This window comes from Carassius auratus, chromosome 27 (genome assembly GCF_003368295.1).
Source record: "Carassius auratus strain Wakin chromosome 27, ASM336829v1, whole genome shotgun sequence".
NCBI classification, from domain to species: domain Eukaryota; kingdom Metazoa; phylum Chordata; class Actinopteri; order Cypriniformes; family Cyprinidae; genus Carassius; species Carassius auratus.
Genome location: NC_039269.1, coordinates 20,891,733 through 20,906,346, shown reverse-complemented (window position 1 = coordinate 20,906,346; position 14,614 = coordinate 20,891,733). Strand labels below are relative to the sequence as shown.

Below are 14,614 nucleotides of genomic sequence, written 5' to 3'. Positions count from 1 at the left end.
CCTTTTGATTTGCTATCGGTGCCCACAACGAGCCCCGCGTCGCCCCTCTGTCAACATGGTGTCAGGTTAAATGATGGATTAGCGGATTGATTTTCCCGGATATTCCGCTTAATTGTCTTTGGTGTTTTGCAAATTAGCAGGAAAATGACTGAACACGACTCTCTTTGTGGCTTTCCGTGTTTTCACCAGATGGCAAGAGCTCTGCTATTGATTACAACTGTAAGGTGGACTTAAATTAATGTAAACAGCAGAGTTCATTAAATTTTCATTCACTAGCTCTTGCAGTTGATATAAATAGCTGTTTAATAGTTGAGTTACCTTCTCCATGTCGATCAGGTTTGATGAGGGCACTTCCTAATTGAAAAGAAAGCGGATTCATATTTTAATAAGCCACCGTGCGTGGCATTCAGCCATAAGGTAAGAAAAAAACGACCCAACATCTGAATTAATCGCGTTGGAGGTTAAATTCAATTTCATGTAATGGGAATTGGCACAGTATTTTTTTCTCACAATAGCTGAAATTGCAGCCCTTTCAGCCGAGCGCTGGCAGCCGTCCACTCAGGTCATCCTAGCTCTTGCTTCTTGTTGTCTCTTTTCCTCGCTCTGTATAAAGACACAGCCAGAAAAATGTTAATCCTTTCAGTGCGTCGCACCTGTTGACATTTTTGGGGGACATTTTTGGGGTCATGACATTTTTTCGCAAAACCGATCATCGTGTTTTAGTGTAGCTTACCTCCCTGCAACAAGGACGGCCAGGGAGTTCTGGGACGGGGGGTTGTGTCCATTTTCCTGATGCACCAGGATAAATTCTTCGAGTCTGTTGAGAGTGATTAGATTTCTCAAGGGTCCTTGTCTCAGAAACACTACCCTACATAAATTACTCATGTTCTTCTCTCATGGGCTCAGGGACTGGCTGCCAGCGCTGGAACACATCAGTCACTTGCCTGTTCAAATGTTGATGTGATGAATTCCACAATAATACATTTGAAATATGACATTTTAAGGTAGTACTAATAATATACTGCATATATGTCGTGGCCACAAACTAGATTTGGACAATGTGTAGATGTGTTCAAAAGTTAACTAATATGTTTATTTAGCAAACTCTTTTGAACTTTCTATTCATCAAACAATCCTAAAGTATCACGGTTACCAGAAAAAGATGAATCAATAAAGTTTTTGAGCAACAAATCTCAATAGAATGATTTGTCAAGGATCATGTAACAGAAGGCTGAGGTAATGGTGCTGAAAATTCTGCTTTGCATCACAGGAATAAATTATTATTATTAATTTATAAATTTATTATAATTGAAATTTTCAAAAACATTAAAAATGTATATTTTGTGTATATAGGCCTCCTAAAATATTTAGACAGGTAAAAATTTTTAAATTATTTGCATTATAAACAAAATATCACAACAAGTTGCTTTTACAATTATTTATTATTAATTTATAAATATATTATAATTGAAATTTTCAAAAACATTAAGAAAAAATATTTGGTGTATATAGGCCTCATAAAATATTTAGACTGGTAAAATTTTTAAAAGTATTTGCATTATAAACAAAATATCACAACAAGTTGCTTATACTTTAACTAAATAAAGAAATACAAAATGGGGTTCTAAATCTAAAACATTACATATATTGTTTAAAATGTACAAGAAAACTCTGTGGAACATGTGTATTGTTAACATAACGAACTAGAGCCTGGTTTAATATTTTGTTTCTTATTTAGTGAACGTTTTTTAAATTTGACGTATACATGACCAATTATGCATAAATATTGTCAATATAGTGATGAGGAAGTTTTGTTACAACACTGAATGTGTTGTGTAACGCTGTGCTAGTGACAGTGGTCTCATGTGGTTGTTTGGAAGGGGTCACCATGTCATGCGGAAGGTTTCATGTCTTCAAGTAGCTGTTATGTGGTTGTGGGACATTGGTGTAGACATATGTCGGACTGCATCCCAGACACCAAAAGTAGCACACACACACACACACACACACACTCCTGTTGAGATAATAATAACCTGACCTACCTTTCAGCTGCAAACATCCTCAAGTGAGGAGATACACTTAAACACTCTCCCACACGAGTTAAACACCGTTGACCCCGCACAGCTGCACCAAAATCTGCACCATTTATCAAAATACTGAAACGTTACAGACACAAGACAAACCAGGAGAATAAATGTTGTCTTTGGGCTTTCGGAGCTGGAAAACACTTGTTCAAACAGCCTTTTCAAACCAAATTTTCCCCTCAACCAATCGTAAAATAAAGCAATTAAGTGGTCATGTCACCATCTATTGGTCTCCAGTGAAATATGCCTTCATTTACCTCCATCGGGATTCCTGAGGCAGTAAATTATGATACACTGTAATTTTGTCTCACTCTGAAAGGATATTTAACAAGCCACTGGCTGCTCACTCTGAAACTTAATCATTTTTATCCCCGTCTTTTTTCAGGTCAGCTCTGTTTTAGATGAGATCCAGTCAGTGTTGAAGCATATCTAAGGACTCGGTTAGGGGAAACAGACATTAAAGTTCGCTAATGGTTTAATTTAAGCTAATTGCGCCGACACCAGTGACCAAAAACCACGAGCCGCAGGAACTGATAAAGCGCTTCACGCCAACAACACGGCCAGGAGAAAAGGAGAAAAGCAATATGTCATCATTCATGAATCATTAAACCAATAAAGGAAAAAATTTTTCCCTGAAGCTCGGCTGTCTCTTTACAGACCGGACTGCAACGACGGGAGAGCTGCGTCATTGCATTATTTCCCCTAGCACAAATTGCCATTCTTCGCATATCTAAGTCGGCCCATTGTGAAGATAACTGTAACATAGGAGCCTGGCTTATTTCTCAGTGTGGGGCTTTCACCAATCAACTGATAGAAATGAATACATGCATTATGTCGCAATGTACAGTATTGGGAAATAAATCGACGCGACGGCTTGGAGGCAAAGCGCAGGGGGAAAAGCCCAACATGGTTTCTCGGCTTGACATGAAATCGTACCAATTCAATAAGAGCCAGGCAGTGATTTATACTTCATCCTCATCTCTGGGCCTAATATCAGAGTGCCTCTATAGGTAGTCATGAAAGTCACTCTAGCTCACTGTAATAAATTACAGTGGTGGAACACGAATGAAGACGCTTTCAGTTCAGCTTCAGGCTCTCAGAAAATTGCCATTTTTTTGGGGGGGGGGATTTGGGGGGGGAGGGGGGGTTGGAAAAAGAAATCACTTTGTGCCATAATGCAGTACAGACAAAGGTTATTCATCAGAGGAATGATTTGAAGTCAAAGATGACTGCCACTCTTGATATTGAATGCTAGGGAGCAAAGAGAGAAACACCCCCCCACCACCCTTCTCTCTCTTTCTCTCTCTCTCTCTCTCTCTCTCTCTCTCTCTCTCCCTTTGCCTCTATTTCTCTCCATGACGACCCTGACCCACTTTTGTGGCTGCTTATTATTCAGGCTTCGGTTTATCCATGGAAAGAATGTGTGTAATTTGGTTTGACAACAAACCCCTGCGTGCTCCTCTCCGAGAAGTGGTTGCTATCGACAGCGTCTCGTATCGAGTAATTTTTTATTTCTTTATTTTAATATAAAATAAATCATAATGTACTCATATCTGGGGAATAAGCTGTAATTTTCTGCACGGGAAGCTTTTGAGTGCGCGCCTCACACAAACTACTGCTTTTAGTAACAGCGTTTGACCTTTAGATTTCAGCTGAAATGAAACCATGAGGAAACCTCTCCTTTTCGCCCATACAGTACGTCCTCCTCTCTGCTGTGTGCCATTATTCTCACACTTTTCTTGCCCTCTCTGTGTTTTATAAACGTTGACAAGTTTCACCGGTGACTAATTACACTGGGGAAACCAAAGGTGTACATTTGGATGTTCATACTGTTCGTGGCTCAAGCATCTGCTGATCAGAAATGAAACGGAGAGCATTTCTGGCACATCTCCAAGACAGCATTAGCATCTTGCGTGAAGGAAGAGGAATATATTTTATTACCTGACATACTGCTGCTTTTAAGGGTCCACACATGTTGACATAGGGAGGTCGGCAGAAGGTCTGATAGGCCAGATGTACCTTCGAGTTGATATGAAGCACCTGATAACAAGATGACGGGATTAATTATTTCTCTCAATCTGCCAACAGTCTGTTATGCAGTCATTTATATACAGAAGGAGCAAAATGTATTTATATAATATATCATCTCATGAATGCTTTGAAAAAGAGCAGTTTTATGTTTAGCACAGAAAAAAAACTATATATGCTATGACCATGACTGGGCTCAAAACAAAAGGATCCTTTTTCTTATGCATTTGCATTTTTTTCTGCCTTGCCTGTTTTTAAACAAACTCAGTGTTTTGAATAGAATTTCAGAAAAAAAAAACACTGGTTGCTTGGGTGTTACTCATTCTTTTTTTTTTTTTCTTAGTTCACATTTACCTGCATTGCAGTAATATTAATTTATTGCAGTTTGTCCACAACAACAACAAGAAAAGAATCTCAGTTTTACCATTAATTAATTAATTTAATTTTAATGATTTATTTATTGTTTTAATAAAACACTTCATCTGAACACTGTAAGATTATATATAAAAAAGCTGGAGATAAAAACACAGCCGTGACGTATTTCACGTTTAAGAAGTACATTAGCATTGAAAAATGCATTATATCCATTTCTGTCAGTTCAAGAGGTTTTATAATAGATATTTTAGGGGGCCTGTATATTCCAGCGGCTCTGAGTCCAACATAAAAGGGGACGAAAATGAGCATGGTGCTGAGTAGTGAGTGCATTTAAACCACAGGGTGTGGAAAGAATACACACTCGCAGTTTGATTTTCCCATACTCTGACCTTCCATAAGAAACTGATGAGGAATGAAATTGGTTCCAGTCTCGCGAAAAAAAAAAGCTCTGATTCACATCTGGACATCTGAGAGAGAGGGAGACACACACACTCAAAATGTCCTAGCCGGTGCAGCAAAAATGGTTCCTTACTTTCAGACAATGCAGAAAAACTGTCGTACTAACAATCAAGACCTATTCGCCATTCCTGCCAAACTACGGCTTTTAATGACTGAAAGCTGTACCGCACTAAAACATTTGTGGACAAAAAAACATGATGCCATTCACATCTGCGTCACATGAAATGATGAGTACAGCACAGCAATAAAGTCTGAGCACAGGTGCAACGCCAGAAATAGGATTCGTTCTATTTGATTACAGTATGTATCACTGAGCAGGAGAGATGTCACTTCTAGACATATCATCCAGTGCCAGAGAAGCAAATGCATAAAGCCAATTTGACAAAGGGGTCAATATACAGCATCCAATAAAAAGAAATCTACAAGAACTGCCAGGAGCTATAAACATCAAAGTAATGGCCCCACTGTTCAACAAATATATTCAATTGGCTCCTCTTTTCTTATTTGTTTCTTGGATCATTTTATATTTTTGCCATTTACAAAGTCGTAGAAGTCAAACGTGATGCATGGCGGCGAAAAGTATGCCGCGTCTATGGTGAAGCGTTACAACAGCCAGTCACAAGAGATGATGTGGGGCTCATTGATTGCAAGCAAGTTGCATGATTATGTTCGGGCGCAAAGTGTTCCATTGCACTCATATCTCATTACCTTTCTTCCTGAACGGCGGCCATTTTGATTGGGTCCTTCTAGAGCAGAGAGAATAGTACTGAAACAAGAGAGCGCCATCAGCCTCCGGTTCCACAGGAAATGCACGACAATATGTGGAGCTTCACCTAAAAGGCCTCGAAACGTCCTTTGTTTGTAATCTGTTCTGTCACCAATATGTCTGCGGCATCATGTGTCTTTCCTCGGCTCCCTTCCCCCCTTCTTATGATATCTGTTTATATTGGATCTGTACAATATGAATAATGTAGAGCAACCAATCTCATTACCATGCTCAGATATAGAATACAGATTATTGTATAACATTTACATAAAATTATGGCTCTCGTTGAGGGAGAGGGAGCGTTTCTTTCACCATTTGATTTATTGGGTTCATTTATGGTGAGAAAGATTAGCTTTGAGTTACATAAAATTGGCTCGAATGTGAAATTTATGATACTTAAGTTGGAATTCAAAACCTTGAAATCAGATTTTAATAGCTGGAAATTTTACACACATTTCAGTCAGAATGACTTTTCAGGAAGACCTTTGTCATCATTAGCGCTTTCAAAATGAAGTCGTTTCATAATTCTACACATACATAAACTTTGCACCCTCTTTTGCATAATATGCTCATTTTACATATCCCCACCTAAGATGTATTTTGTTCATATAACAAATGCAACATTTCATAGATTTTATTATATTATGTGCACTTTGGAAACATACCGAATGCAATATTTTGCTGTGATCTGAAAGGCCTTCATTTGTGTCTTGATTTTCAAATTGTAGCCGTGAATAAATCAATAGAGTATCATGTTGATATTACAGGCCATAATTCTAGTTTTGGAGAAACAGTGGCACACTGTCAAATATGGATGTTTTTTTTGTGAATGCAGTACAATATAATTAGCTGGAGTGGCCAAGTGCTTCGCTCAAGGGCACAGACTGGTCCTAACATAAAACATAAGGGTTTAACATCATCCCAGCTTCACAGCTTGTTTTCATCCCAGAACCTTTTAGAAGTCCGTCCCGGCCCATCTAAGTGGAAAACACTCAAGATTAGAGGAACAGAAGTTCCTCATATATTTTAATAGAGAGTTATTCAGAGCTGCTTGGGGTTGGCAGGGTGCCCTGGTACCTTCCTCTTCAATAGCTGGTTCTCTTATATAATAGTGTATGCCAGAAAAAGGAGTTTGTCGGGCGGGGGGTGGGTTGTGAGCTAAGGAGTGGGGGTTATACAGGTTTAGCCAGAACGTTTCCATTTTATCTGTGTACACAGTGGGATGATGAGGCCAGTCAGGGGGGCTCTGCAGAAATCCTGCTGACCTCTGGAGAGCTCAGAGAGCAGTGCACTGATACGAGCTGCTCTCAAACTGCAGGTGCTGAAAGCTATTACTCTCTTGATTACGGATGGGAATCTCAGGATTTAACGATTCTGGTTCCGATTTCGCTTAATGATTCCGGTTTCTTAATACCACTGAGGAAGCGCCAGATAATTGATCCTAATTACATTGTCATTTCATTTATACAAAACTTAAAGTGTATTCTTACCTACACTTTGTCATATGAACAAACATCTTGAGTTTGTCATTAATTTGAGCCATTTTCACATTTTTTTTTATATAATTCATTTGGGCCACTTTGACATTCATTATTGTATTATTTTGCTTTAGTATTATTCAATTCAGCTCAGCCAAAGTATAATTTAGCATAATTTGTTTGTAGATTCAGTAACGGTGTAGACTCTCCTTTACCAAGTCTTGAATATATTGAGAGACTGATTCAAGAGCTATGTAGCGGATTAATATACACCAATTGAGCATTTTAGTACTGTGACCTGTCCACGAACAGAAGAACCACTAAAGGTCTGGCACTTAGTTCTGGTACTTTTTAAGATTTAAACCAGTTCTGGATGAGATTCCCAACCTTTCATTAATCCTCAAACAGCCCAATTAACCAACATGTGCTGCAAACAGGTCGTTTGTCAGAATCCCTGAAATACGACCCATCGAGCGCCTTGAGAAGCTGCTTTTAAACGCGCTTTATAAAATAAAGGTTTGTATTATCAGAACGTATACTACAATTGCGCCCCTAACGGCAACAGGACACTTTCATATAATGCTTGGTACTTTTTTATCTGCATCATTATTTGGGTTTCGTATAGCTCAGTTGGTAGAGCATCACATTGTAAGACAATATCATGGGTTTGATCCCAGAGAAGGAACATGATCAAAAAATGTATACAGTATGCACTGTTGCAATGTTGCATGATTTCTGTGAGGGTAGGTTTAGGGGTGGGGTTAAGAGTGGTCATTCATACAAATTCATATGAATTAATATGCTAAAATGTGTACAAATTGCCGTGAGATCGGATTGGACAATGTAAAAAGTCCGGTCTTGTTTGTTTGTTGGACAAAAATGTCAGATTCAACGGTATGATTGGTCAGATCGCCTGCCAATCAAACTCCCTGCGAAGGGTCGATTCATTACTATGTTTTATAAATTGGTGGTTATTTAGTATGAATTCATACAATCTAAATGATTAATCTAGCGATTATTTTTTCGATGGATCGATTAATCTAACGATTAATTTTTCCTGACCAATTCGATTTCGATTATCTCCCCATTAATTGACTACTAGCAATTTATACATGTTGATTTACATATCTGAATGAAAAAAAATGAATTCCTTAACATTGCAATATATGTTTATTGCTTTTAAAATTACAAAATAAAAGACTGACTACGAATGCATTACTTTGCACTTGCATAGAGATAGCATTCAATAAAACCTTGAAGCCTTGAAAACACAGCTTACTGAAACAAGCTTACTGGAAAAAAGTTTGTCTTTCAGATGAAAACTTGATGTCTAGCATTCAATAAGAAAGGTCACCCAAAATACTTGTTTAGAGCAATTGAAAGAATACAGTAACCAATGTAAACTTGAGGGCTTTAAAATAATAATACAGAGAGTGCTTTTCCAAAAAAAAAAAAAAAGATTAACAGTGGGAGCCAGCAGCCTGTCATGGAGAAAAAAAAAAAAATCTCTGAATGCTCCACTTGAAACTTTGGCGTTCCGCCCTTTTTCTATAGTGTCTAATGATTTTGGTTAATATGCATGAGAGAGAGAAAGAGAGAGAGAGAGAGAAAGACAGCGCTCGTGTAGTTTGAAGACTGTGAGTGCGCGAGCGCGCATGAAACTTTGGTGTTTCGCCCTTTTTCTATCGTGTTTAATGATTCTGATTAATATGCACAAGGGAGAGAGAGAGCAAGAAGCACTCGTGTTGTTTGAAGACTGTGAGTGTGCGCGCGCAGCCGGGGCTCTCTCTCGTACGTGCCCTGCCAGGCGCATCAGTCATTCTATTCTACATTACTCACTGATCAAATAAGGCTTTGACAGCCGCCAAAAAAAAGATCAATGCAGAAAAACCCCTGGATTGGTTATATAACTTTGAACAGAATGTTGATCCGGCCTTCGCGTATATTCAGCGCACATAAGGTAAACGTTTTGCAAACGTTTTTTAGAGAAATTAAAACAGGTAGACGTATCGATGCGCATATTTTGCGTCGACGTCATCGATGACCTCGACGCATTGTCCCAGCCCTAATACAATCTCATTTGTATGTTTCTGTACAATCTGCTTACTCCACATGTTTAAGTGTGGGTTGGGGTGGACCTTCATCCTTCCTAATAATTTTATGTTTTTGTACGGTTCACGTCATATTAATTTGTGTGAAATCGACACCTCGTAAAATGCCTACGTTTTCCCTTGTGATCGGGTTGGCCTAATTCACACACGTTAATTGATTGAGAAAATTTTTAAGCTAGTTTCGGTTCAGAATCAAACACCACTCTCTTAAACACCTCATTCCGATCGGCCGTCGACGCCGAGATCTTCCAGTGACACTAATTAGAATCAATTAACAGAAAACCCCTTGTAAGATAAATACAGGCATTAGCGAATGAACACATTCCTGGCCACAGTTCATTCCCCTCGTGCACACTTTGGCCCGTAGGCCTCGTCGTTCTGAACCAGGGGAGTCATTTAAGGATGAACGGTTTAATTACAGAGCTAATAAGTGTTGCCACAGACTTTCTAATATTATTCTGGGAGAACACTAGCATGTCATTACCCTCCTCCCCCTGAGGAACACTTCCTATTAATCATAATGAGGAATTTGTTAGCATGTGGTCATGTCAGTTGGGATCAATTTCTTTTACCTAAGCTTCCTATGAAGCTGCCAGACGCTCGGGGCGGAGTGTGGAAGGGATCGATTTACAGTCCTGCAGCCATTAGGCCCTGTTTTGTTTTTGTTGTTTTTGTTATTTGATAGCTCATTTGCATCAGCGCGGCAGCTGCCGAACGCACATTGTAGTCGTTTGTTGACCTGCTTGCACAGATACTTTCTTGCTTTTCACACTAAAACTGTTGTTTATTTTAGGATGTAGCTGATGCCTGCGGCCTTGTAGTTCAATGATGGACTCTTGTGGCATTTTTTCTGCTAATAATACAATAATTTGTGTAAGTAGCATATGCAGTCGAGCTGTCAGATTTTAGAAATGCAGCCTACACTGGCTGTGGTTTTATTGGTCATGTAATGGCACCTCAGGCTCTGAAAGAAAAGCTACAGTGACACAAAATGGCTCCCAGCTTGCCACAAGATTGAGAAACCCTAGTTCACACGAATCAAGGGAAACCTCACAATCGGCCCGCACAGCTCGTGAAATGGAGTTCACACATTTGCCAGGGTTTGCTCCAAAGGCGCGTTCGGCGTGTAGGTGAGGGAGGGTGTTGGCCAACTGTTGCTGGATGGATTTGGTGTCAGTTTGATGGGTTTAGCTCTGAGGTTTCACTTTTTCAGCAAAGGCCACCTCACACTTTCCACTGGCACATTCATATGCAAATAGTGTCTGATAGAGGGTAAGAGCTAAGTAGATAGAACGGCGCCCGGACACTGAGAGAGACATGTGAAAGGTCACTGCAGTGAAAAACTAGAGAGAATCTTTATAAAAATGGATATGGTGTGAACGGCTGCGTCTCGAACCTTCTGTTTTAAATAACTGGCTGCCATGTGAGTGGGTGACAGTGCTGTTGAGTTGAGGAATTAATTTTTATTAATCAGTATAATCAAGGGTTTTGGAACCAGTCACAAGCAGTTTTGTGGTGTTCTATTTACTGTCAAATCTTATTGTTTTCTTGTTGTAATTCTGCAAGATGTTGGTTCTTGGTTCTGTTTCAAGATGCCATTGGAACACTATACTGACATGAAGATTAACTAAAACTCTTTTCAGGTCAAAATCTAAGGAAGCAATGCTTGTATCACTGCTTGGAGAATGCAATTCCATAATGCTTCGCAAAAAAACATTTAAAATAATGAACAGTTTATGCAATACCAAAAGTACTATACCTGTATTTTTACTAATGAAAATAGTGGCATACTGAAATCTTTAAAACTGCTTATAAAATCTAACAAAAATTGTCCCATAAATTATATTTTTTATGCTCAAAAAGCATACTTCAGGTTGGTCCTGCCAGTATGTCTCAGGACAGTGACTCTTTCTATGGGATTTTAACTGGCATTTGGCTCTTTAATTTAGAAGACGGGACTTACTCTGTCCAAAACCAATAACTGCAGCATAGCTGAAAAATGATATGCTATTTCAACATTTTTCAACATTTTTTCCTTGTTATGAATAGAGGCTTATTACTAGGTTGTAGTGGTGTTTCAGAAAACAGCACATTTCATAGTTTAAGAATAGCCAAATCTTAGATCAGCCTGATCTCATTAATCACAATCAATAAGCTAGCATGAAATTAACTGTCATCCGGGTGCAAAAACCAATCAGATCGGCCCATCAACTCGCACACTTAAAAAGGTCGCAATGTGATAGGCTTTCATTAGGATTATTGCCATTTCATTTCCATAGAATTATCTCCAGCAGGCATAATGAAATGAGATGTGCTGCTCGGGTGAACAGAAATACAAACATTCAGCCAGTGTCAGTCATCAGCCACGTGTTTCCTCTCTCACTCGGTCTCTTCTCCTTCGCGACACCCTCTCTTATTCTTTCGTTACACTCAAATAAGTGTCATGGATGTGTGTTAATGACAGCCCCGTCAAGAGCCAATTGCTGAGAAAGCCATTCCCTCAGAGCCAACTTAAAACGTATCTGATTTCTGCTTTTGATATTAATCAGTCATTTTTCAGAGGTTTGTATGGAAGTGGAACAGATGTAAATTGGCGGGTATTTGTCAGGCAGGCGTGTCAGCAGAATCGGTGTGTGTGTGTGTGTGTTGCTGAGTGGACTGTAGCTGGCAGCCAATGTGTGCTGCTGTAATTTCCCAGGTGTGCTGCACAGCTGGGTCACAGGCTGACTCTCCTTCATCACACAGTTAACCTGCACTGACTCAGCTGAAGCTGTTTTGAGCATCTTCAGCAGGAGAATGCACAAGCTGCAGGTTCCCTTTAAAAAAACACACTGGTTCTAATCTGATTGATTTCTGTTTATCATGTAGGTCGAGTAAATGGATAAGCAGTTCTTGTTTCATAAACGTTTCTTATTATAACTCAAGAAGAACTTTAAAGTCAGCATGAAATACCATGTGCAAACCAATTTATTTATGTAATATGACATATTTCTAAAATATACCATTTAGGGGTCAATAAGGTACAGAGATTTAGCTTTTGTAGGTTATTGTACCGCACCAGTGACATTTTTGTACCTTCAAAAAAAAAATTTCTAAACAATTATATGTATGTAGAATGATCCGTTGATGGTAAAATAAGTTTTACAATTTTACAGGTTTCTGTGCATTTCTACCTGGGGTGAGACACCTGGCCCTGTCCTACAGTCTCAGTCAAACTCACTCGACTCCCTCTGTTTTATTCCACTGTGCACATGAAAGCATTCATTCATCCCCCTCAACCAGTCTCTTTAATTACCAGTGTACTAATTACATCAAATCACTGACATCTCCATCTGATACGGCAGGGACTTCAAAGACTAATTGTCTCTGAGCCCTGCGTTTTGGGAAGAAAGCACTGCGCAGAAATACCAACCACATGTTCTGCGTCTCTCTCTCATTCTGTGGCTCGTATTGTGTGTCGAGTGAAAATTTCTGACTGCTTATTTAATGTTTTTTCTCCTCTCTCTATCTGTTTGCAGTACGACAGTGAAAACATGTTCATGAGTATGCCAGAGCCCAGCCAGGACTTTGTGCCAGGGAACCAGGTGGGTTAATTACTGCTCACTCCTTTTGTTTTAAGTCGTAATTAAACAAATTTAAGCCGGCGCATCGCAAATTAGAGCCGCTATCAGTCGCCACCATAATCAGGGGCTATTATAACATGTAAACAAAGCATTTAAAGCTTTGTCTCAGCTTAATGAAATGAAGCTTTAATGCATATTGTCGCAGGCTTTCATTTCCTCCATTCACACTTTCATTAAAAACTACACACAGTACGGACTGCAAACAAGGCCACGGGTCTATAAAAGGCAAACTGCAGCATTTCAGAGCAATGCTCCTCTAGTTTCGTCCGTTACTCACCGAGGGAAGTTTAGCATACTTGTGCTTGTTCGAACAACAAAGATAAAAGGCTGTTTCATCAGTGACTCAAGCTATAAAAAGCACAGCTTGATTACATTTTTAAACTAAAGCATGCAGGTGGGTGCATTAAGGTCAAGGGTGAACATGCCTGCATGAGGAGAGCAGGTTATCTTAGGGGTCCTTTTACACGTTTGGCTAATGAATTAAGGCTACGGGTTAATTAGTTTCTGCCATGTGACAGGAGGCCCGATGCAGCATAGACAAACTGATCATGTGTGCATGTACAAAATTGTAACCAGGAATTTTTCCCGCAGTATTTTTCCCTGCAAGTTTTATTAACCTGCAGCAGGCTATATGTGATGTTGCTGCTCTATTAAAACATTTCCTTCCTGTTTTTGTCATGAGCTACATTTTGACATTTCAAACTTCGAACGCTATACACAATGGGATGCTGAAATATTACTCAAGGTTAAAAACAGCTTTTCTGCAAAGTGCCTTGATGCAGTAAACACAATGAAAGCGTCGAATTCAATCTGTTTGTGGATCACAGAGTTTGGCCTTTAATGTAAGACGTGTAGAGTGTAATGTGAAATAGCTCCTGCTCTAAAACAACCCCCTCCCTCCACATCTCACTTATGTTAAGTTAAAAATAGTGTTATGAATAATCATTCCATTTTCAAAAGTTAATTTAATAATGAAACACGCATTAAGGGGGGAAAAAAACCTGTCCATATGGTTTGGCAGGCTGCTCAAAACATCTCCTGTCTTTTGGTTTGACATAAGTAATGTTTAACAGGTCTCCTGTTCTGCTGAAACGTGTGAAGGTGCAATTCACACCTTTCTCACGCATGTCGAAAATTGTATATTTAAACTTAATCAAGAACACATTTGCTTGTGGTTTCACAAAGTTTTAGCTCTTTGTGCGCTGACAGAAAAATCTTTTTAGAGAAAGACCTGGTCAAACATTGGGCATATTGGTCAATCAGTTGACTAATGAGGTCAATTAGTCAAACAACCTATAATAATATAATATAATATAATATAATATAATATAATATAATATAATATAATATAAAAAAACGAATTTAATCTGATTTAATCAAATATGTCAGTGAACATTTAATTATTGACCAATCAATATTTTATATGTATTTGTAAACAGCTGTCTGTAACTAAAGGCTGTCACTTGGCATTCACTCACTAGTCATAATTATAAATGCAAATGCCTTATTATGATGTCATGTTGAAAGTCACATTCATTCGTTCTAGGTTATGTTCTTGAAATACGTATAAACACAATACTTATACATAATCTTATGCGAGTCCTTAAAGCTCTTCAATAAGCATTACCAGTGCATTATGATATAGAGAATTAGTGAGAATAACAGTCTAACCTGTAGGCTATAGAGAGTA

The 14,614-nt window shown here is 38.8% G+C and overlaps 1 protein-coding gene across 2 annotated transcripts in view; it reads left to right on the top strand.

Moving 5' to 3' along the window:
* Positions 1-14,614, top strand: part of LOC113045842 (thymocyte selection-associated high mobility group box protein TOX-like) — a 55,658-nt gene that overhangs the window by 14,685 nt on the left and 26,359 nt on the right. For both annotated transcript variants that reach the window (XM_026206539.1, XM_026206537.1), the window contains exon 2: positions 12,820-12,885. In XM_026206539.1, the coding sequence (XP_026062324.1) occupies positions 12,820-12,885 (66 nt within the window). The remainder of the gene's footprint in view (positions 1-12,819; positions 12,886-14,614) is intronic.